The following is a 24421-nucleotide window of genomic DNA, read 5'->3' as shown; positions in this document are numbered from 1 at the left end:
TAAAATTAAATTTGTTTTTGTTTTTTAATTAATACAAGCCTGGATTCTGAAGTTCGTGGTATTACACACTCCTGTACAGTTGGTGGCGGTATACTACAAAAATTGTAACCTGCTAAAAGAAGAAGAAGAGTTTGTTTTGGTTTTGAAAGACGTAAGTCTAATGGAAATGGAGATACAAGATGACTTTTGCCGTTTTTGCAAGCAGAATATGAGAATGGTTGGTTTGCACAAATACTCAGTCAACATTTTCGATAGATTTGGGAAACCAAGTATATCCGAAAGACTTTTTCATGTTGGTGTGGCGGTAGTAAACAGACCAGTGTCGAATAGGATTTGTCGGCGGTGTGTCACCTTTTTAACAAGACTGGAACGAGATTTGCCTGTGTATAGGAGGTGGATCGAGGATGAGAGACACGATGAAGCCTCAGCAAGTCCTGCTGATAAAAGAGACCGCGAGCTCACTCCATCCAAAACACCATTGGCGCTGATTAAGTTGTGGCACAACCCTGCAAGTCCTAGTAGGGCTAATGTTCGAAATAATATTGCGGAGGTAAGTTTGTTTTACCACCATGCGTTTTAACGACCTGTAAGCGTGGTCACGTTATGTTATGATGGTGTGTTTCATGCTCTCCGTCATGCGTATCATGCAGCCCCTTCCAATTGTTTAGCAGCTAGGAGTAGAGATGATTGGTCTCGGATAGCCTAGTTAGATCTACCCTGGAAATCCAGAGTTCTCGCGGGAGCACAATTTGAATTTGCGAAGCAAGTACTCTGGATTTCCAGGAGAAGCAGTGGCAGCAAAAACTGTCCTGTCTCCCTCCCGGGACGGTCAGACACTGCCCTGTGACTGTCCTGGGACCATAGGCGCCGATACCATGGGTGCTCCGGAGCTCAAGCACCCACGGAAAATACTGAGAATCCACGTGTGCCAGACAGTTGGTTAAACTTCTCAACTCCAATCCTGTATTTGTGAGAAGTGGCGCTGTTGTGAGTTGAAGCATAGCCTACTTTACGGCTTTACTGTCGAGTTAATAGGCGTGTGTGTTCGCCTCGGCTGTCCATTTCCTGAGGTTCTGAAATGCAAACATTTTTTTGACTCCTTCATTCATTTATTTTTAAAGGGCTTAAAGAGCACCCACGGAGAAAAACATAAATCGGCGCCTATGCCCGGGATGGTCACACTACAGTGAACAGGACAGTGTCTGGGAGTCAAAGGACAGCTAGGACTGGGAGTCAAAGGACAGTTTTTTGCTGCCACTGCTGCTGATTTCTAGGGTAGAAGGAATGATCAGTGGTTCTTCAACTCATGCTTACCACGATTATTCAGATGTGCAAAGCCCCCCCCCCCCCCCCATTTATTTGTATTCCCTTAATTTTGAAGAGGATTGCTTCCTATTCTGACCACAGGTCAAAGCTAGATTTTTTTAAAAATGAATGCTGATATTGGCCCATTCTGGAGATTCAGGATCACAACCCGAAGGTCAAATCAAAGCGGTGTGTGCGTCAGTTCAGTTTAATTAAGGTAATTAAAGAGCTCCTATATTGTGCCCCCCCAGATGAGTAGCTGTGGGTGGGCCTGGTAAAATAAGCTCCCAAAGGAAATGTGTATATAAAAGTTGGATAACTGTATACAGTTTGTGTGTGTTCATAAATACCTGGACTTCATTTTTGTAGATGGTACAAAATTAGACAGTAAAAGCCATCAAGACATTTATGAATTTCTTATTGCTTTAGTGCATAACTGTCTGATATTAATGAACGTCCGTTACATTCAAGCCATTGCCAAATGAGTTGCTACAAAGCTAATTAAAACTAACAGCTCCACAAAACTCTGTATTTCTCACTATGGCTATGTTCACAAGATTGTGTCATCTGGCGACTTTGGCAGGCAAAAGCTTGAGTGAAGATAATTACCTCTTCTGAAGACAAATATAGTTGTAATAGTCACTTATTTTGAGTTTCAAAGAACTTAGCCTAATACGGCTGTGATTGATCTTGGACGCCCCCATACTGTGATTACTGCTTTTTCCCTTCACCGTCATTTCGCGTCACTTTGTAACAAACGTTAATGCCTGATGCTCGCCTAGCTGTGTGTGTCACGCCCTCAAAACCAGTGGAGTTTAGCTAGTTGTATCCATGTCTAGGAGACGCTGTATTCGTCAGTGCAAGGAGAAATCTCCTCTGTTTCATCTTCCAAAAGATGATGAATTAAAGATTCACTGGTTAAAATTTATTTTTGACACTATTCCTCGGGACTACAGCCCCAACCTTATGTTGTGTTCTGTTCATTTTACGGACGACTGCTTCCTGAACGGGCCACAGTTCAATTTAGGATTTTCGAAACGATTAATTCTGAAAGACCGTGCAGTTCCGACTCTGTTTGGCCAACCTGGAGATTCAGAACCACAACCTGTAAGTCTGCTTTATTGGTTGTGGCTTATATTAAAAATGAACAAGGCAATGTAACTTGACCAGTGTTCAAGTGGGGATATGTAGCTACGTTGTAGCTAACCTACAACTAAAGCTAACCCAGCTAAAGCTGTAGCTAACGTTATACAGGGAGTGAAAGTGAACGTATTTAGCTCGCTTTCAAACGGGTTAGCTCTTTTTTTCTTAAATATGGTGAAGGGTTATGTATTTCAATATGTGGAAAACTGTTGTTTGGATGTGGATTTATAAGTGACTGAGCTAGCAGACGAGGTCGCAGTGAAATGTAACGTTAGCCTTGTTAGCTACGAAGTTAGAAGAAGATACAATTTAGCTAACGTAACGTTGTTGCGTTCAAATGGTTTTGCTCAACATAGTTGACCACAAGTACGTTAGACATTGTTGATTCTTTTTCGATCACAGTATGTTGAACAAACACATGGCTGTATGTACACAACGTTAACGCTACTTTACGGGTGGATTGGTAAGGGCACCAAACCACTGTAGACTCAGTTAATTTGGTACGGTTAGCTAACGTTGTTGTTGTTGTAAAACGACACCGCGTTTAAGTTTCTTTGTTACGTGTAGACAGTAACTGATGTCGACAAACGGTGTATTTGGTCCATAGTTATACAACCGGGGCTTTGATTTGCAAAAGGATGTCATGTGCACGTGTGTACATTTGTTTACATGCTATATGTCTCCTGATTTTACAGGGGATACGAGAGGAGAAAGGATCGATGACAACTGTGCAAGACCAGCGTGTGAAATCAGAGCCTGATGATCTAGTGATATCTGAAACTGCATTATTGACCCCACCAGCGACTACGGTATTTTCATGCTCAGTGTGTTACTGTCAACCTATTTCTCTAGAAAAGTGCATGCAATAGCGTTAAGAAATACTGTGCAACATGTGCCGATTGATAGGCTGGGCTGTTTTGCTCAAAGGAGATACAGAAATTAAAAAAGAAAACAACTAAATTTACATAAAACATTTGAAGAGTATAATTGGTGTGTGTAACAGCCTTGTTATTTCTGCATCAGATATAGAAGTAGTGTTTAATGCGAATTGGACATTGGAATTTGGATTTATGGACGAAAATGGGGTCAAAATTAAAATCACGTTGATTAAATAAAATTGAGGTGAGATTTGTTGAAGAAACAAAAGTTAATTTTCACAGCACAAGCAGAATTGAGGGTATAAGATCAGCTAAATATCTACATAATTGACCCCAGTAACTTAATTATTAAGTTAGTTTGAGGGCATAACCAAAATAAATTCACAAGAGTTTCTTTGATTCCCACAAAATTTACAATTTACATTTTCTTTTCTGAGCTAATGGTAATAATGGTTGGTTGGCCAATCTGCAGCCGTTACGCATCCTCTGGAAATTGGGGGGTTACTGATATTCTCCAGCACTGTGGATGCATGCCGGGATTCATTCAGTGATAGAGTTAAAAACACAACAGCTGTGTTAAAGAATGGGGGCTATACTATTAACTGTGCAGGCATTTCATCATAGGGGAAAAAAGTATAAAGTCATAAGTGGATACGGTCCGCTGGCTTTTATTTTTCTGTAGTTTGTGGTTTTCGTGGACTCCATTGCTACCCAGAAACTATTAAAACACACCAGTTCCTTTGTTATGATGAACAGTGGGTCTTGTACTTTACTTTGAGTCCACCTAAACATGGATAGCAGCCAGGGTTTCATGTGTCCCATAACTAAGGAACCAATCCCCACCAGCGACTGGCATTTGTTATTGAGAGTTAACCCCTCATACACTTTCCTGCTGCTGTAAATACTAATGCACCAATCTGCCATTACAAATACCCCCTGTTTGAAATGTTTGCTAATGAAAGTGTTGCTGTTCCCTATGTTGCGGTTTAGGGCACTGCTAACAGTTCCTGTCGAATATTTCCTACTGTAAGAGACGCAGCCTCCCAGACTGACCCCCCAAAGATCAAATCGGTCGGCACACAGCTATCTATGCAAACTCTGCAGAATCCCTTTCGCAGTAGAGGTTTGTAGTCTTATATTTTAGTTTTTTTCTTTTACTTACTATCATAGTGTGTGCTCATTAGCTGTTGTAGACACAACTGACAGAATTACTAATTTCTTTGTCTGTGCATTATAGCTACCCAGGTGAAGATGCCCGGCAGAGATTGCGGTGTGTGCACCGACACCTTCCCCTTGGACAGTCCACTACTGCTCCTACAACCAACATTAGTAAAGAGACCCTCCAAGAGACCTCGACTCAGCCTTACAGACGAGGAGGAAGGCCCCTCAGAATCCATCTTGTCTGTGGTGGTTCATGAACCAGAGGACTCAACATGACTCTGTGGACTCAATCACTGTAGTGGGCTAGCAATCTCTCTTCACCTTCTCATGGAGAGGAGTTGGCAGATGACAGATTAGTGAGTGGGACAATAAAGACTGCTGAGAACTTGAGCAAGGCACCAAGCCCTCAGCTGCTGTGATGGAACTAGTAACTAGGCAACGGAATCTCCTGTTCGGTCGCTTCTCTAACTCTGAGGTCTAAGGGCATTTTCACATACAGTATCTTTTTAAATTTACTTTTTGTGTGTCTTTGCATCAAACTTATCCCTATGTTTCATATCTAAATGTTTTGAAGAAACTCTGCTTTCTGTATTCTAATGCCCACATTTTTTCTAGAGCAATGTGTAAAGAAATAATTAGGCCCTAAAGCTGAAACATTGTTGGCTTTTTGAAAGTCGTCAAATCTCTTTTTAATACAAACCGTTATTGATGATGTGTTGTAAGAATTGTTTTGGTGCTTGAAATGAGTTTACCAAAGTCCACGTTATGTATGAATAAAACACAACATCCCACGTCATCAAAAGTCTGTGTCGACTATCCATTCTTTTGGTTGAGAGACCCAAACCTAAGGGACAAATTAGTGGACACATTTCTTACTTACAGGCGTTGTGCTGATGTCCACAAGGTGGTGCACTATGATAAAGTAAAAACTCCACAAGGACTGGATGGCACAGCTGCTTGCTTGTTGTGTACTGCATTCAGATGACTCAGATGCGATGCAGAGAATAAGACACGATTCAGAGTCACACAATCGTTTTTGTTTGTACTGACCTGATAAACATCCTCAGGATGTTAAACACCTTCAGGTTTCTGCAGACTGGATCACACCCTGTAGAGCTGAGACCAATCAGAAATATATATATGATTGACAAAAAAAATAACATTCTAGCTTCTCAAATGTGAATACGTTTTTTTTGTCAGTGAACTGACTTGTTGGATAAAACAAAAGATGTAACCATGGTGGGCTCTGGCCAGTTCCCATCATTGGACAACCTTCTGTAGACAAAGCAAATAACCGAGCACAATTCACTGTCAAGTACTTTCTCTTCTATGCCATTTTTATTTGAGAGCTCTCAAGCAATGAGATAAATAATAGGTATATATTCATTTTTATATACATCAGCTATCATATACTAATCAAGGAACATGAAACAAGTAATGCTACATTACGCTTTATTTGGTGGGACTTACACTGATCTTTGAATTTAATAAATTCATTCACTGTTTTTTCTTCTTCTTTCAACCAGTCATTTCTGTCAGATGGCTGTCTTGTGATTTTCTACAGATCATGTGCGTGGTGCTCATACGTGACTCACTGTGCGTTAAACATCCACAGACTGTGTTTCTTTACTAACATAACTGTGTGTGAATCAGTGCTAACTGGCACACGGGGAAGAGCTTAACAGACACTGGCTACACAGCTTTGTGTCAACACAGACACACACATATTTGTGTTTCTAAACTGACTATCTGCATTGGCTGGCTGACACACCCTGACATCACCGCTCAGGAGTGCTGACTCTCAGATCATTGGGCAGAGAGGTCCCAGCTGTGTGTGTGTGTGTGTGTTGTGTTGGACTGCAAAATGATTAATTCTCTATACTTCCTCTCCTCTGTATGAAGCCACCTCCTGCTTCAACATTCCATTTTCTCCTTTCCACGGACTAGATGCATATGTCTGATTTGTAATCACCTTCCTCTTTCTTCCATCAAAGAAACCACATGGTCAGTATTACGACAGGAGAGCAGATGCGGGTGAAGGGGTAAAGCAATGATTAATACTTTATTGATCATTTTGCAGTGTAAAATCTCAAACATTGTAAATGTGCATTAGGAGTAATCTTTCCTATTATTTATAAAATAAAAACACATAAACCTGCGTCCTTTAAAGAAAAGGTTGTTCTTCTCTTTAACACTTGAAACATTGGAAATTTGAACAGCTCCTTAATTTCTAAAGACACTTAACTTATAGTTATTTAAACACACTGTTGTTGCAAATTTTCATGTTCAGCACATTATATATTACGGCCTAAAGACAAACAATACCTGAGAAAGTCCACTATATTAATGTTCTTAGTCTTGTCTATTGACTAAAAATAATGGACTACTCACATTCAATTTTTATAGAATTTATAAACTCACAGTTTTTAAAACATAAAAAAATAGTTGGATTTGACCGTGTGTTTTGAAATCAACCAGTCCAGCTGTAAATAGTCATTGTCCGTTCCTCCTGTTCACTGGGGGGGGGGGGAGGCCTAACTGGCTACCTGGGCAGCATGTCCTGCAGGTCTGCTACGACATAGGCCACCACGGCCCACAAGGCTGAGCAGAGATTCATGGCTTGAGGGTCCTGAACAGTCATGGTATCACCTTCACTGTGGTGGAACCAAAAGTATCGATTGTCTGCTACATGGAGGCTAGCACCTGGATGAGAGATGGGGGGTGAGGGGGGTAAAATATGAATGATAAAATAGTAACTGCTGCACTAAACGTTACATGTTGTAGAGTCAACTGTTCAAACAATACTTCACTCAAAGTCATCACATTAAACAACATGTAAAGAAACCCCATTTTTGCAACTGGTTGACTTTGGAAGGGTTAGGTGGGTCTGACTAATATAAGGAGTGGTTAAATTCCTTTCAACAATAACTCATTGTATGTGTTGGCGTTGTCCGGTCCTAGCATGTGGAAAACAACCAAGGCAACTAAATACTCCAAAATTGGCAAAGAGAAAAGGAAGAAGTCTACCTTTTGATACAATTCACTTCTCTTGTGGTGACATTTATATTTCAATCTGCTTAACTTGTTCTTAAACTGTCTGGCCTGCTTAGGGTTGCCCTGGTCTGGGTGCCAGCCCTTTGCTTAATTATGTTTTTTTTTTACAGCTGATTGATGCTAAAGATACAAGTTTCCCAGCCAGAACCTCTGCACAATTTTGGAATCCATTGGTAACCATTTATCTGTCTGCCCCTGCCTCCACCTGACTACCATCCTCTTCTGTGAGGTTTCTATCCTTATCCCACCTCAAGACAGACACACACACCCCTCAAAAGTGCCCTATATAAGCAGTGCAACAGTTTCAGAAGTCACAAAAATAGTTCAATAGTCCACCTGCGTGCAATCTAAGTGTCACATTATCCGTCACATGATTTCCATCGTTTGTTCAAAAAGGCCCTAGGCCCTTCATATTAATAGTCTATGACCTTAATACATCCATGGAAAGGCCCAATTTTTATTTGCAAAGACTCTCGCAAGACCCGCTGCTCTAAGACCTATCCTAGACATAAACCTCAACCATCTCGCGACTTTTGCGAATGGCTTGGCGTACTATTTGAGCCAACCGCGCGCGGAGAAGAGTTTGATTTAGGATTATTGCCATGCAAAAGTTAATGCTGATAGAAGGGTCAGTTCCCACCTTGTTGGGCCATTCTGGAGATTCAGGATCACAACCTGCGGGTCAATTCAAAGCGGGACGTGCGTCAGAATTAAGGCTCAAGGAGGAGGACTGCCCGATCCCCACTGTGCGAGACCTAAGTGTGAAATCAGAACCTGATGATATTGTGGGCTCCGACACCAACACGACATTGTTGACTCCACCAGCAACTACGGTATTGTCATGCCCTGCGTATTTGTGTAGAATGACCGCATGCAATATTGTCTGCAACATATGCCGATTGCTTAGCTCCCACCAACTAACGTTGTGGACACATACCCGGCTATGCAAGATTTGCACATTAATTGAGAACCCCCGCTAAACGTTTTGTCCGCAGCTTCCTTCAAAGTCATTAAGTGATGCAGAGGTAAAACACTGCGTTAAAGAACCTTGGTTTTACTGTTAACTGTGCAGACATTTGCCCAGGAGTAACGGTGGTGTTCTGTTGGCTCGGGGTTGGGAGAAGTTAACCTTCAGGGCTTTCTGTTCCACTAGTTGGTTAGGTTAACCCTCCTGTTGTTTTCGGGTCAAATTTGAACCCTTTTTAAAAATGTTTCTATATCATAAGTTTGGGTTTCTTTCAATATAAATTGTCTAAAAAAGTAACGTGGAACAATAATCAGGTCACTACTTTAATTGAATTTGGGTGTTTTGTCAATTTTATAGCATTTTTAGAAAAAAAAAGATAAAAACTTGTGTGACAAATGTAACAAAAAAGAAGTCAGTAAAAAGAACAGGTGACTAAAATGTGAATGTAAAAAAATGTGACAAATGTGAAAAAAAAGCCAAAAAAAAGTCAAAGTTACAAATGGGAAAAAGCTTTAAAAATTTCAAAAGGCTCAGAAAAAGTCGACAAACGTTAAAAAAAATAGACAAAAAACATCGGGAGAAAGACACAGAAGGGTTGAAAAAAGACAACCAAAATGTTAATAACAAAGTTTTTCATTTGAAATTTTGATTCAAAAAAACTAAAATTTGCAGCTCGGCGGGAAGACAACACGAGGGTTAAGGAATACATTCTGGTTTGATTTGTCCCATGTGCTGCTGCCCGTCCTCATTGCTTTTCTTTTTCTACTCTTCAGCCTACTTTTTCCTCTAAGTTAATCACTGCCCTCCACAGGAGGAAAGAAGATTACCAAAAGTCTTTTTTTATAAGCGGCTACAGTCTACTGGCTTATATTTTTCCATAGTTCGTGGCTCTCATGTGAGGTCCATTGCTACCCAGGAACTATTAAAACACTAGTTCTTTCATTATGATGAACATTGGGTATTTTTGGGGTTTATTTTGAGTTGACCCCTCTGAAGCATATCAAAACACTGATATCTGCCAGGGTTTCATACGTCGCATAAGGAACCAATCCCATCATCTTCTGGGGGGCTAGGCTGAACAATGGGTATCCATGGATATACAATAAGCATTGTGGTATTGGAGGAAATAAGCCAGGTGTAGCTACATAGTGGCATTTTTCAAGTTGTGTTTTTGGTTGAAAAATTTAAAAAGGAGAAATAGCTAGCATTCATGTTTAACCAAAGGATCTGAAAAATCCAACTGAAATGGTGCAATTTATTTGTAGTATTTTGTGTGTCCTAACCACAGGAAGACGTCAAAGCAGAATGTGCTTCAGAATTAGGGCTCAATGAGGGAGGATCAATCCTGACTGTGCTGAGTGTGGAATCCAAACCTGTGAGTAAGAATACTATAGTAGATATTCTCAAAGTACTTTTATTAAGAGCCAACCCCTCATACAACTTCCTGCTGCTGTAAATAGTGCACCAATCTGCCATTAAAATTTCCCCCCCACAAAAAACAAAAACAAACTGTTAAGCCTGTTTGAAATGTTTGCTAATGAAAGTGTTGCTGTTCCCTATGTTGCGGTTTAGGGCACTGCTAACAGTTCCTGTCGAATATTTCCTCCTGTAAGACACGTAGCCTCCCAGACTGACCCCCCAAAGATCAAATCAATCGGCACACAGCTATCTATGCAAACTCTGCAGAATCCCTTTCGCAGTAAAGGTTTGTAGTCTTACATATATTTTAGTTTTTTTCTTTTACTTACTATCATAGTGTGTGCTCATTAGCTGTTGTAGACACAACTGACAGGATTACCAATTTCTTTGTCTGTGCATTAAAGCTACCCAGGTGAAGATGCCCGGCAGAGATTGCGGTGTGTGCACCGACACCTTCCCCTTGGACAGTCCACTACTGCTCCTACAACCAACATTAGTAAAGAGACCATCCAAGAGACCTCGACTCAGCCTTACAGACGAGGAGGAAGGCCCCTCAGAATCCAGCTTGTCTGTGGTAGTTCATGAACCAGAGGACTCAACATGACTCTGGACTCTCGTGGGCTAGCGATCTCACTTTACCTTCTCTTAAAGAGGAGTAGGTGGATGACACATTAGTGAATGGGACAATAAAGACTGCTGTAAACTTGAGCAAGGCACCAAGCCCTCAGCTGCTACTAATTTGAGGCAACTGATTCTCCCCTTCGGTCAGTGCTTTAAAAGGGGATGTGTTTTTGTTCTGTCTGGCTGAAGGTTCTCATGTTTTTCAGTTCCTCTTTTACACCATCATGTCTTAGTACAATGTGATTTCACTTCTACTAAAACTAGAACAGAGGTTGAGAAGAATTTTGGACCACATAATCTGCCAAAAACCACGAAAACTAGATGTACTGTATATACAGACTTGGAGGATTAGTTTCAGCTTTACAAGTGTACGGAATGAAGTTTGTTCATTTAAAGTATGTAGAGCTTGATCCTTTGTATGGGTTTTATTATTCAACTATGTAAAGGTGACCTTCTTGGTCTTTTTCCTAAAGGAAAAATAGAAAACCAAGTACAGGTATAGTTTTATTTGCTGTAATAAAAAAGTTATATTATATTTATAATGTACTGTTATGGTTCTGTCAACCTGATTATATGCAGTTATTTTATTTGTAGTATTTTGTTTTGTGTTTACACAGCTGTAATGGGTACACGGTCTAAGGGGGGAATCTCAGGGCCCACTTCCAAAAGCATCTTAAAGCTAAGATGACCTTACTTGTAGAGTAGTTCACTTCACAAAAATAAAAACTTAAATACTCAATTTTCTGAATATCGCAGTTTCAATTCGGATTTATATAACTTCCACTAATTAAAGTTTAATACTCAAAAGGTCCTAATGTAAAAAAAGTGTAGTTGGCAACAATATTGCAATGATAATGAAACAGAAAAGCATCTGTAATAACTATATTTCCATATTACTGGAAGAATTTGGATCAGGAACTGGGAAATGGCCCTTTCATTACCCATTTAAATCAATTTCAATTTAATATTTTATTTATGTATCATAATAAGAGTTATCAAGACACTTTACAGATAAAGTAGGTCTAGACCACACTATAATTTACAAAGGGCAAGCATTTAACGCAACAGTGGCGAGGACTCTTGGTAGGCGGTGTCTGACGGTGCTGTCAAGGACACAAGGCTCAAATAGATCACTTTATAAAACGGGTTAACACCCAACTGGAGTATGTACACCAAAATCAGCCAAAAGCATGTGCAACTAAAGCATCACTGAAGAAACTAAAACATACATTTTAAAATGCTGGTATGGCATACTGGAAAATATATATGAATATAAACCATGTTAAAGAAATGGGTTTAGCCTTTAATACAGCTTTTCAGTCAAATCAATCCCATCTGGACCAATCCAATTCTATTACTTTAATGTTCTGGAAGAGGTGGCATCCGAGATGCACTAGCCTCAATGATTAGTTAGTTGAACATATTGGTCAATCTAAGGAAAAAGACAATGGCTTGGAAAGAAATAAATTGGAAAATCTTCTGGCTTTTATATACAGTATTCAAAACTTTACATATAATCTAGATACCGATAACACCTTCTTAGTTGATAAAACATGAATGCGATTACTTTGTCAGTGTCAAATAATAGAATTTTGGCCTGACTCAATTCTTTCAAATCTACAACTGCATTTATCACCATTAAATCGGTCAAGATATCTTTTATTGTGACAATGTGAGTACAGGCCTTTGTACAAGGCACCACACTCTCAGCTGGGAAAAGTTACATGTTTGATAATGGAAGACTGTCCCTCTACCCACATACTGTAGCACTCTATCCTCCTTCCAATTGTTGACATTGCCGTTGCTTTAAAGCAGGAACATTTATGGCGCCTTGTTATTCACTGAAATGTTTAAAAAGCTTTTTCAGTCCCTCGTCTAAACGTTCACCACAATCTTCTGTGCATATTGCAATTTCACTTCCACAAAAAACCGAGAGAGGATGTTTGGACCACTACATCTTCAGCAAAGCCACAAAGAAAGAAACACTCATTAAGCACAGCATTGGTGAAGGTTCCATCTGTTGTAGAAATGTGTCAAAACGTCACTTTATTCTTATTGCTTTATACTGTTCACTTGTTCTGCTAAACTCGAAGAAAGTCAGTTTCAATTCAGTTTTCAAAGAAATTCCATTTAAAGTGAATATCCCCCACTTCCCTATTATATACTATATTATTAACATAGTTTATCCGAAAGGATGTGATTCTGTGTACACAGCACTTTCAAGAGAAAAACCAGAACCAAACAATTGAGGATGATTTACTTCATATTTTAATTGTGTTCTTACAACAGATAAATAGATAGATATAAAATGATTTATTACTGTGCCCAATTATCCTATCATGAACATATAGATACAACATATTTATTCAACTGACCTGGTACTCCTGCCTGCATCCACGGTGATATGTCTGTCCCTTCTCCATGTGGCTCCAGTTTGGTCGTATTAATGGGAGCCAACAGTTTGACCACTTCTGCCATCACCTGTTGACACGACCACAGCTTAGTGCTTTTCAGCTCATCATTGTTATACACCAACGTTTTTCAAACATAGGGTGGAATTCCAACATGCATGGTCTTTTTTAAAAATAATACATGGCCTCTCGGATTAGCTGCAGGAAAAACCACATCATTCACAGGAGTGAGACCACGCGGAATCTGTGCTTTGCAGAATTCAAGCCTGATTAAATGCAAGGGGTGTCACAATTTCAATTTTAAATTCAATTACAAAAATTGAGCTTTCGATAATCGAAATTAAAAGGCAGGATCACCGATTGACAAATTTAAATACGACCATGTTGTGTGGTACATTCTAGAAGAAAAAAAAAAGCTATTATAGCACATTTAAAACCATGTAGTCTCTTGTTTTTAACAAGAAAAAACTGCCAGGGCATAAAACCAGTGATCTGTTGATGATTTACGAATTGAGAGTTCATAGTCCAGCACAGCACTGAATCGTGACCTTTAAAGTTGCTTTACTGCAAGTAACTAAGTTTGTGTTGATTCTAATGGCCGCTTTGGACAAAAGGGGTAGTGTTTGGACCACACTTTCTGTCATAAAGGTATTTTCCTTACGGTGTGTTATTACTCACTGTATTGCTGGGTACGCATTCCCAGGAGGTCATATAGTCGTGATGAATATTTTGCTCAAGACAAAGTTATTCCTTCACAATAAGAGAATAAATTACAGATGCATATGGTAACTTGGCCTACTTTGAATGTATTGTGAGCTAAACCGGGGGGGAGGGGTCACTGTCACGGTTTCTTTACACAAGTAACGTTACAGGGGGTCAATGAAAAAAACAGTAAGCTAACACAAACATGGACTGAAAAGAAGTACTGGCCACTAAATGGAACAGGGACTTAATTCCACGTAGGCTACCCAAATCCAATCACGTCTCGCATTGTGAAATATTAGACTATAATTAGTCTTGTCTGCTGTTAAAGGTCATTTATGATCATCAGATGGAACATTAAACAGTTTAAAAAATATTTAAAAGTTCCACAGTTATTTTATATTAAAAGTGTAATCAAATTATGGATTTGGAGAATCGTTATTTTTTTAACTACTGTTAATTGTGTGTGTTGTTTTTAATCCTACCTTTCGTGCTGCATCACTGCCAGTAAACTGCAGAGCCACCGGGGTAAATGTCCCCAAGTCCGACTCCATGACCAGGTCAAAGTTGGACATGTTCACCTGGTTGAGGAGAGGAAGGAGACAGAGCAGAAAGATCAAGAAAGCATGGACACATAAAAAAAACAAAAAAACAATCCAAGGTGTGTTTGAATTATTAAAAACAATACAAGCTTCAGTCAATATGACTCCACCCAATCACCAGGAGTTGTTGATACAGCGGCCTTATCTAATTGAAGCTGTTTAAATTCTAATTATATATCAAATGTATGAACTGGACATTCAACTAGGGAAGTACACTGATGAAAGTATTTAGTTTGGTACAAAACATCAAAAGTATAAAACTTGTACCTCTGTTTTTAAGAGTGTAGTTTATTATGTGTCAAGGCTTGTAGGTTAGCGGACAAAGTCACAAAAAAAGAAACCGAGACTATATATTGCTGTTTAAATCCTTCTAACAGACAAATCTGGTAGCTATCCAAGGCCTTTCTAATTCACTGGAAGTACATTTCTACACTCCTATACTTTCACACTGTGGTCTGACCCTTCCTTATTCTTAACAGGAACAATATGCTTTACCGATTTTACAGTGTGTTTCTTATTATTAGGTACTACAGCAGTAAAAGTAGACAGTACCTTATGTAGATTATAGTACTGCTGCGCCCCAACTCCACCCTGCTCCTCAGCTGTCCACAGCACTGTTCGCAGTGTTCTCCTCGGACGCAAACCTGGAACACATAGACTTAAATGAACACAAAGCGCAACAAATATGAGGAATGATAGATTCTTCATATTGCATATGAAAAGTTAAAATGGCAGGTTTTTTGTGATGTGAAAAAAATAAGACAAAGATAAATCATGTCAGAACTTTTTCCACCTTTAATGTGACCTATAACACAAACAATTCTATTGAAAAACAAACGTACAATAACCTGGTTGCATAAATGTGTACACCCTTAAACTAATACTTTGTTGAAGCACCTATTGATTTTATTACAGCACTCAGTCTTTTTGGGTAGAAGTCTATTAGCATGGCACATCTTGACGTGGCAATATTTGCCAACTCTTTGCAAAAGTTCTCCAAATCTGTCAAATTGCGAGGACATCTCCTGTGCACAGTCCTCTTAAGATCTCCCCACAGATGTTCAATTGGATTCAGGTCTGAGCCATTCCAAAACGTTAATCATCTTTTGGTGAAGCCATGCTTTTGCGGATTTGGATGTGTGCTTTGGGTCGTTGTCATGCTGAAAGGTGAACTTCCTCTTCAGCTTTCTAACGGAAGCCTGAAGGTTTTGTGAAAAATTGCCTGGTATTTGCAACTGTTCATAATTCCCTCCACCCTGACTAAAGCCCCGGTTCCAGCTGAAGAAAAACAGCCCCAAAGCATGATGCTGCCACCACCATGCTTCACTGTGAGTATGTTGTTCTTTGGGGGATGTGCAGTTTTGTTTTTGCGCCAATCATATCTTTTGGAATTAAGGCCAAACAGTTCTACCTTGGTTTCATCAGACCATAACATATTTGCCCACATGCTTTTGGGAGCCTTGATGTTTGTTTTTGCAAACTTGAGCCTGGCTTGAATGTTTTTCTTTGTAAGTAAAGGCTTCCGTCTTGCCACCCTACCCCAAAGCCCATTCATATGAAGAATAAGGGTGATTGTTGTCACATGTAGCACACAGCCAGTACTTGCCAGAAATTCCTGCAGCTCCTTTAATGTTGCTGTAGGCCTCTTGGAAGCCTCCCTCAGCAGTTTTCTTCTTATCTTTTCATACATTTTGGAGGGTGGTCCAGTTCTTGGTAATGTCTCTGTTGTGCCATATTTTCTCCACTTGATAATGTTCACTTATTGTGTTCCAAGGTATATTTAATGCTTTGGAAATGATTTTGTACCCTTCTCCTGACTGATATCTTTTAACAATGAGATCCCTCTGATGGCTTGGAAGCCCTCTGCGGACCACGGCTTTTGCTCTGAGATACAACTAAGACAACGTCAGGAAAATCCTACTGGAACAGCTGGACTTTATTTGTGATTAATCACAGTCACTTTAAGTGATAGCAGGTGTCTGACTTCTATTTAACATGAGTTTGAATGTGATTGGTTAATTCTGAACACATCCCCAGTTATAAGAGGGAGTGCACACTTATGCAACCAGGTTATTATAATTTTTATTTTATTTTTTATTTTTCAACCTTGATGATTTCAGTTTGTTTTTCAATTGAATTGTTCACATTATAGGTCACATTAAAAGTGAAAAACGTTCTGAAATGATTTATCTTTGTCTCATTTTTTTACACCACAAAAAACTGGCATTTTTGACAGGGGTGTGTAGACTTTTTATATCCACTGGATTAGAGCTGCAAATGCCTGATGAAAATAATGCAACTTTTTGTTAGAATTTGTAATCCACTCTAAAATTAACTGTATTTCTGATTAAAAAACCTTTTCATAACTGGACCTTGTGCTCTTGGCTGGATGAATCTGTCCCACTACAGGTTTATTCAGTTGCATTCTTTTGTCCATAACAATACTGGATATCCGAGCCTGTTTCCTAATTATGTGTGTTCTTGTTCCTCTAACAGTTGAAGGAAATTACTGTTTATAGTCTGAGGAATTGTTTTGGAACGGTTCCCTAAGTTTAGAACTCGGGCTCCCTCGTCAAGATATTCACTAACTGGCCGTTGAAGTTTATTAAAGTATCACTATAGAAAATGTTTTGCTCCCTCGTTCCAAAGAGCTTTACTATATTTTACTTTTGTACATTGTTCTACCAACTGTTAAGAAATGTACTATAAAGTCAGTTAGAAGATCAGTACTTGATTTTGTTTGTTTTTGAGCTTGTGTAAGCCTGCTGCCATCTGTATACTTTTTTCTATATCCAAATTGTACAGTACGTAAACGTTTAATTCTGTTAACGTTCATCTGTGAAGCATCATGCACTGTATATGTGTGCGTCTATACAGCATGTCTGTGTCTATATTACCTAAGTCCTTGATAAGGGACAAGGCCTCCCAGGAAATCATAGCTCCACCTCCGTCATCCATGGCGCCTTGTCCCACATCCCAACTGTCCAAATGGCCGCTCAATAAGACAACCTAGCAGATTGGACAGGTAAAGAGATATAAACATAGAAATAAGAGACTGAGGTGAGAAACTATTGCTAGATACATATCCTTGCAACCCGACCATTTGTCTGATCTAAATTGAGTGTCAGAGAGAAAAAAAGAAAAAAAAGAAATCAGATAACGCTTTTTGAACCATATCTTGTCTACAATTTAATAAAGCACACACAAACACATACACAATATGCGTCAAATATCACTCAGTATTTATAATAAAAAAAAACTGCTTTTTATCAGTAAGGACAAGCAGACTTACAAAAACAGGAAAACTAAGACAACATTTCCAGAAAAGTTCAGAGTAAAATCACCATTTCCAGGAATTATAAGGGGTGGGATTCCTGTCAGCGGGATAATTCTGACCTGAAGTTCCAGGTTAAAAAACATTTTAGAACCTGAGCCAGCCCAGTCCGGGCAATAACCCGGAGGCCACACTACCATTGACAAGAGTAAGTGTTTTTCCTGTATCAGTAATCACAAATGTTATTAGTGTGTGCTCTACATGCTTAAATGCTTTTAGCATGACATAGGAATACCGTACATCAGCTGTGAATATAAAACATGTATACACATTTAGTAAAGACAGAGACACACAGATGGTGTTTGGAAGGCAACGTTGGAGGCACAAAAAAAACATCGAGCCACACAGACATGGTGCTGTGTGCAAATTCTATGAAACAATGGTCATGCAAAACCAGAAATGTTTCCAAGTTTTCTATATAACGGTTAATCCCAGGCTAAGGCCTGCATCAGGGCTTTAAAAATCCAGTCTTTGGGTCAGAATTTGCTCATAAACATACTGGCCCAACTGCAGTGTAAAAATAACAGATAACTCATATGCATTAAAACTCAACATGGATCATTTTTGTTGTACTGTAATTCTTACATTGGTTAACCTCAGAAAGATCCTTCTGCTCCTGTTGACCTAGTGTTGTTACCATTTCCCTCTTTCTACTGAGGGGTACAGTTACCCGACTAATGCCAACTAGTCGTCTTAAGGCTGATGTATGGTTGGCAAGAGGCTCAATGCAGAGCTTTTGCAGTAGCCAACGTAAGTGACGGAGGTTTACACTTGTGCACTGGTGTGTGCGTCGATCTCTTCTACAAGAATAGCAGGGCCGGCATGCGCGTGGAGTGTGTGGTAGAGTAAGTGAGAGAGTGACGGTGATTAGCTTTGGAGCGAGGACTCTAAAAAGGTAATCCCGTAGCAGGAAAAGTTAACCATCTTGTTTATTTCATGTTGTTTATGTAGAAGGAGAATCAGGAAATGAGCAATGAGAAATTCAACGCTACCAAGCCATGGCCTGAGCGACGTGCAGTGTATTTTTTTGAGAGATGCACGTTAGGCTTCGGCGTAGGGGCTGCACATACTTACGTGCATAGCCACAGCATCGATTTATGGCTCACTTATTGACAGAAGAGACAACTAAATATGTTGTAGTTAACTAGTTTACATGAAGAGATATCAACAAAGTATGAGAAAGATGTCCAGATGTGGTTCAGTGACCTACAGTTTAGATGGAAATAAATGGCAGCATAATTTGTGTTTTTAGTGATAACTATAAACAGAAAGCCTACACATCAGGACATTTCATTTTAAAAAGGCAGGTTAAGTGAGTGGAATAAAAAAAAAAAATCCCAGCAACTCATCATTCTCAGATGGCTATGAAAGGCTAACCTGTGAAAATGACTCACTATCTGTGACTCATATCTACATTTTTCTATGAATGTGTGCACACACACTCCAACGAGAACTGCTGCTACTGCTAGCTCAAACACAAAGTTACAGAGCCAGAAATGATGTCAACCATGCAATGTGTTTCATTTCCCTTTTCTATAATAATTGACCAAACAATAATTCCCAAATCAGAATAGTAACTGCTTACATCAGCGAAGTTCCTCTCATCATGTTTTCTGAATTGTTCTTCAGTTAGCACAACTCTTCCCCCACAAATTAAACCAGAGGGACTGCAGTTGCAAAATGAGTTCACTGGAATTACACGCATTGGGAATTGCTGAAATATATTGGACCTAATATTACTATATACGTTTTTGTTCTCTGTTAGCAAACAAAGTCAGGAAACTTGCGTTTGGTCATCTAGGATTGTGAAGTTTTTGCAGGCTCCTGAGAGGGAGTGAAGGCTAACACACGTACGCACACACACACGCACACACACCTGGGAACTTCCCAGTGCAAACACCATCCACCTTCATCTGCCAACAAAATATATCTTGTCAGATATTACAAACTGTACATATGCCTCTGTCTCATATGCAAAATGCACACTGCCTTAACAACAGTAACTATACACAGTACACCCATCATGATTCACAGAGAGGACACTGTGGAAATCCCACACAGGTTTCAGACGTGCAATAGATGCAAAGGTTAATTCAGTTTGGTCGAGTCTGACGAGAAGCTTCTCCCCCGTTTAATTGCTATGCTGCAGTTTGGGTCACACAGGATTAACCACTCATCTTCACAAATCAGTGCAGCTGCAATTTACATACCCTGCTCAGCTATGTAGGACATGTTTGTTCAACCCGACCGGATGGGAAATGTTGATTCTGCTTCTCTTCCACTTTTATTCAGACAGACCAACAGATTTGAGTAGAAAGTAATATACCTAAAGACAGTTTCTTCCAAGGATTCCAAAGTTAAATCTGGCCCACTGGTTCTAACTGTAACAGTGGCCTTGGTGTTGAGCATGCCACATCTGGTATGCTGAGCCCACTGTGACGTTTCAGCCCTGTACGCTGAAGACAGAAGCAGGTTTTCTTCATCATGCCTCTGCTGCAAACAGTGAAGCATGCATTTAGAGATTTGTGCAGCAGCACCTTGTCCGTTTATCAGGTTCTACCTGCTAGACGTGTCTTGGTCCTTACCCACATATAGTGCTAAGGACCTGTGTGTGACAATGTGTGAAACTGCAATTTATAACTGCAAGCTGGGTCGGGTTATGTGTTTGCTCTGCGCAGTGATAAGCGTCTGACTTAGAGCGGGGCATATTTTGCCAACTTATTCTATGATTGACAAGCCTAATAGTTAACGTGTTAACTATACGTTGTACTTCGGTGTCTGTCTATGGTGCACATAACCTTTCATGCAATGCATGCTTGAATCAAATAATAATATCCTATTTTCAGGTAAATCACCCTGTTAAACCACAATGTGGATCCCCATTGACTCTGAGTTTCCTACACAGCATATTAGTTTTACTTTACAAAATACTATACAAAGAATGACTGCAGGTTTTAATAGTCATTCTGCATGTTTACATTCATGTGTGTTCACAAACCACAACTCTGCTGGCATAATCAAAGGATAAGTTCATTTCAGCAGCCCTGTAATTAAAGTTGAGTGGTTTAGGCTCGCCAGTAGAAAAAATGCTGTGATCTGTGAAAAATGCAGAAATGTCTGGCTTTTTGTAAATTCATACAACTAATTTCTCAATGTCAGATTTTGGGGATTCCATGAAAATAGGAAGCCAAGGCGAGGACATTTCTTAAATAAAAAATTAAACATTTTTTCAAAACACATGCAAAAACAAATTAATAGTGTTCTTCCAAAATTCTTTTTTTCCATTGAAACCTAATTTATACTGACCAAATGAAAGTTGAATTTCCAACTAAGCATAGCCTCAGCCCTTGTTTGGAAAGATCAGATCACCCCCACCCCCACACACAAACGATTAAACAGCTCTTGGAATATCTGGAGTCGGCAACAAAGAGGTTGCAGCATTCTCTCCTTTCCCCACCAAACCAAGCAAAAAAGAGACTAATAAAGAGAGAGACAAGAACGTAATAATAGAGACCTTCTAGGGACATATGTTTCTCATAAAATCTATTTAAAAGGCCCACTAAAATAGTTTAAATAAGTGAGACAGGCAGGTGTCTGTGATGGCAGTGTAAGGTCTACCTGCTCAGGGTGTTGCCAGCCGGTTATTTCAACCACAGTGTTGAAGGAGTCAGCGTCCGGCAGAGTCTTGGCTCCCATTGTGAGTCTGACCACGATCTTCTGCCCTCTCTGTGCCATACGCCACATCAGCTCAGCATCCTCCACAGTAATACAGGCTGAAGGGATGCGCTTCACTCCAGCTTGGTAGTCTTGCCAACCTGTGTGGGGACTTGAGAGGGAGATGTGTGACAGAGACTTAGAATGGATGGATGGATGGATGGATGGATGGATGGATGGATGGATGGATACCTGTTAATAGAAAAAGGAGTAATAGATCGAATGAGTGTGGCCAGAGCTCCTTCTTTGGCTGCCTCAGAGGCGCCATAAGCACGGTAAGCCACCGTCTCCCCATAGCTGACAAATGGTTGGTTAAAAACCACAATCCTCCCTGTGGCTTCACTGGCTCTACGCTTCAGTTCCTCAAACGACTGAACTACCAACACCTCTGCCTCGATACCTGGAGAAGTAAGAGAGAGACATGGAGGAATAAACAGAAGGTGGATGACAGATGGCGGCCATTAAAAGACTTTTGTATAGTATGGTCTTTACCCTCAGGTGGTGTCCCTACACTGCTACCAAGTCCCAGTATAGCCAGACTTTTGGCCCTTGGCGCAATCATTTCTGCACTCTCCTTCCCTCTTACCCAATGTGGGATTTTGACTGGCTCTGGAAAAGAAAAAGTAAAAAATGACACAAATTACTGTTACACTCAGCAGAGGGCAACACATTGCTGAAAGATATCCCTTAGTTTGTGAAACATTTATCCGCATTGCACAACTTGCCTCAAAGGGACACAGATAACAAGTCATACTCACCTAAATGTACATCCAGCCCATCCTTTGTCATAGCACTGTACATGTATTTGATAGCCATCTCCAGGTTGTGTGAGCCACTGACACGGTTCCCTATGGTGTCGGTGAAGTCAGCCAACCGTCTGTGAGAGCGGTTCTGGGCAGCTCCAAACACAGCCAGGTCAATAATCTGTTTGGCCACCTCAGCATAGCCTGCTACCTCTGTAGCTATGTCTGAGACTGGGTTCACACACAAAATTCAAAAAGTGTAAATACAGTCTCTTTGTCCCTTGATTCGATACATTAGGTAAGGAGGTAAATATACAGTCAAGCCACTATGTTATATCATTTTATTTGCACATAATCCAAGGTTTGTACAAACACATTTCCCACTAAAAAGTTTACACAACAGATCAAGGAAGCAAGATTAACGGTGACTACCTAACACAGTCTGCACATTATATCTGCTTTAAATAGACTGGTATGTGGGTGTTATCTAATATATTTTAAATGAGAGAGGCGAGAATCACAAGATAGGATTAAGCCCATTCACACCTTTAGATCACCCACACAGATGATTTCACTTCTGTTGCCTGATTAGACCTGTGGGTGTGCTTGACTGACAGCTTGCTCACTCTCCTGCTAGATTTGAAGCACCATTTAGAGCTGGGCAGTTTATATCTGTTATTAATAGTTAAGAGTTTGGTGACATCACGTCAATCCCAGCAAAGCTCAACCACACGTCGACCTGACTATAGGTCTAATTAGCAAAAATAACACCAGTGTGGGTGTGCATGGCCTTCAAGAAAATCAACCAGTTGACTGTATTAAAAATAAATGGATGGCAACCCTGAATTCCATACACATACAGTGCATACATATATCTTTTACTACACATCTGAAAACATGAGGGTTTGGGATTACCTTTCCTTGCAGTGTGACTAGGTACAGCCCTGGCTGAGGACATTGACCTCATGAACCCAGCAGAGTGAGGGTGACAGTCACACAGAGATGATAGCATGAAGAGAAACATGAAGAGGAAGAAGAGGATGGGCGGTCCACCTCCCTGAGCCATCTGCAGAGAGAAAAACATGTGTGTGATTAATATCTGCTTAAACGACCCCATAACATGGTGCTCTTTGGACATGGTGCTCTTTGGATGCTTTTATATAGACCTTAGTGCTCCCCTTAGTGGTCCCTTAATAAAGGTGAGGTAACCTGGCCTCTTATGACCTCATAACGGGCAAGATTCCAAATCAGCCCATCTCAGCTTTCATTTTCTCAAAGGCAGAGCAGGATACCCAGCACTCAGTTTACACCTATTGCCATTTCTAGCCACTGGGAGACCATAGGCAGGCTGGGGGAACGCATATTAATGTTAAAAAAACTCTCATGAAGTGAAATTTTCATGCCATGGGACCTTTAATTAATCTCTAACAGGAAAATTCTGGCAACACTTCACTGATCCGAAAAGCTCATACTGACAACAGCGGATACTGACTTTGCAGTATCACTAATCTGATTTGGGGTTGATCAATCAAATTATACTTTTCAAAGTAGATTAATAACTGTACCTTAGATAAGTTAATGGTAAACAAATGAATGTCAATAAAGCACCAAAAATGTAACTTGAATGCTGTATTAGTCTCGCTTTGCCAGACCCTCCTCTGTATTATAAACCCAGAGAGTTGGCTTCATATTATGATTTAATACTGTAATGTTAGCACATACCTTATTTATTTTTGGCACTGACTAACTCTTATAGGCTACTTGTGGCACTGAGAGCAGAGTAGCTAATGTTATTACAACTTTACTCTCAGTCGACGCCTGCATGAACGTTAGTGGTTGGGATATCCATTCAAAGACGCCACCAAGGTTAAAGTTGCGCCGTATTAACAACGTCAAATTCACTCATAATCTGTAATTACCGGAAATAATACAATTCAACGGGCTATACTTTTATCACAACCAAACGTTAAGATAGACAGAATCAGATGTGAACGAATTGAGGATGGAGAGAAAAGTTACGTCATAATAAAACCAGAAATTTCCATAGAATATCACAAAAACGAACCCTTCAAGCCCAGATAGTCTTTAATATCGTTGATATTATTTTAGAATACTTTTAAAAATGTATTATTTTTTTCAGTTTTGAGAGTAGGCTACTCTTATAGAATACCCGGAATATAAACACACGAGTTTCCGTGCTCGTGATCAGCATGCCTAACAAACGGCAACTTCCGGCCCGGTTGTTTTCACAACAAAAGCCCCATTATTGTGTAACAGTCATCCAGTCCAAGCGACAAAATAACTATTGTATTGGTGAAAAGAAAGAAACATGCAACACATGTGAATCAATCTATTAAACGATTCAAA

The 24421-nt window shown here is 39.9% G+C and overlaps 2 protein-coding genes across 9 annotated transcripts; one reads left to right on the top strand and one right to left on the bottom strand.

Annotated features, from left to right (window-relative positions):
* The first annotated feature begins 125 nt into the window (after positions 1 to 125).
* Positions 126 to 10860, top strand: LOC117945737. 8 transcript variants are annotated; one of them, XM_034873425.1, is made up of 5 exons: positions 136 to 550; positions 3144 to 3257; positions 9797 to 9883; positions 10081 to 10213; positions 10332 to 10860. In XM_034873425.1, the coding sequence occupies exons 1-5, from the start codon at positions 161 to 163 to the stop codon at positions 10529 to 10531; spliced, it is 924 nt and encodes a 307-aa protein (XP_034729316.1). In that variant the 5' UTR covers positions 136 to 160; the 3' UTR covers positions 10532 to 10860. The 8 variants fall into 8 exon arrangements, with proteins under 8 accessions (XP_034729318.1, XP_034729317.1, XP_034729316.1 ...); XM_034873433.1 differs by lacking the exons at positions 136 to 550; positions 3144 to 3257 and adding exons at positions 1387 to 1423; positions 8145 to 8374; XM_034873428.1 differs by lacking the exon at positions 136 to 550 and adding an exon at positions 2080 to 2412.
* LOC117945726 (carboxypeptidase Q-like) lies at positions 6523 to 24270 on the bottom strand. The gene is made up of 11 exons (XM_034873411.1): positions 24120 to 24270; positions 22970 to 23120; positions 22070 to 22285; positions 21804 to 21920; positions 21504 to 21711; positions 21216 to 21423; positions 17161 to 17272; positions 14816 to 14907; positions 14147 to 14242; positions 12924 to 13029; positions 6523 to 7190 (listed from the first exon to the last, which is right to left on the bottom strand). Exons 2-11 carry the CDS (start codon positions 23118 to 23120, stop codon positions 7030 to 7032), a joined length of 1467 nt encoding a protein of 488 aa, XP_034729302.1. The 5' UTR covers positions 24120 to 24270; the 3' UTR covers positions 6523 to 7029.
* Between the last annotated feature and the right edge of the window lie 151 nt (positions 24271 to 24421).

The sequence above is a fragment of the Etheostoma cragini genome, chromosome 6 (assembly GCF_013103735.1).
Source record: "Etheostoma cragini isolate CJK2018 chromosome 6, CSU_Ecrag_1.0, whole genome shotgun sequence".
NCBI lineage: Eukaryota > Metazoa > Chordata > Actinopteri > Perciformes > Percidae > Etheostoma > Etheostoma cragini.
This window is presented reverse-complemented; position numbering and strand designations above follow the sequence as displayed.

Bases quoted from the DNA above. Each gene is read 5' to 3' on its own strand.
- LOC117945726 (XM_034873411.1), bottom strand. From the start codon at position 23,120: ATGGCTCAGGGAGGTGGACCGCCCATCCTCTTCTTCCTCTTCATGTTT. The intron at 21,921-22,069 runs GTGAGTATGACT...TTTCTTTTCCAG, and splicing joins TGGGCTGGATGTACATTTAG to AGCCAGTCAAAATCCCACAT. The intron at 21,712-21,803 runs GTAAAGACCATA...TTACTTCTCCAG, and splicing joins TGTAGGGACACCACCTGAGG to GTATCGAGGCAGAGGTGTTG.
- LOC117945737 (XM_034873425.1), top strand. From the start codon at position 161: ATGGAAATGGAGATACAAGATGACTTTTGCCGTTTTTGCAAGCAGAAT. The intron at 9,884-10,080 runs GTGAGTAAGAAT...GTTGCGGTTTAG, and splicing joins TGAGTGTGGAATCCAAACCT to GGCACTGCTAACAGTTCCTG. The intron at 10,214-10,331 runs GTTTGTAGTCTT...TGTGCATTAAAG, and splicing joins GAATCCCTTTCGCAGTAAAG to CTACCCAGGTGAAGATGCCC.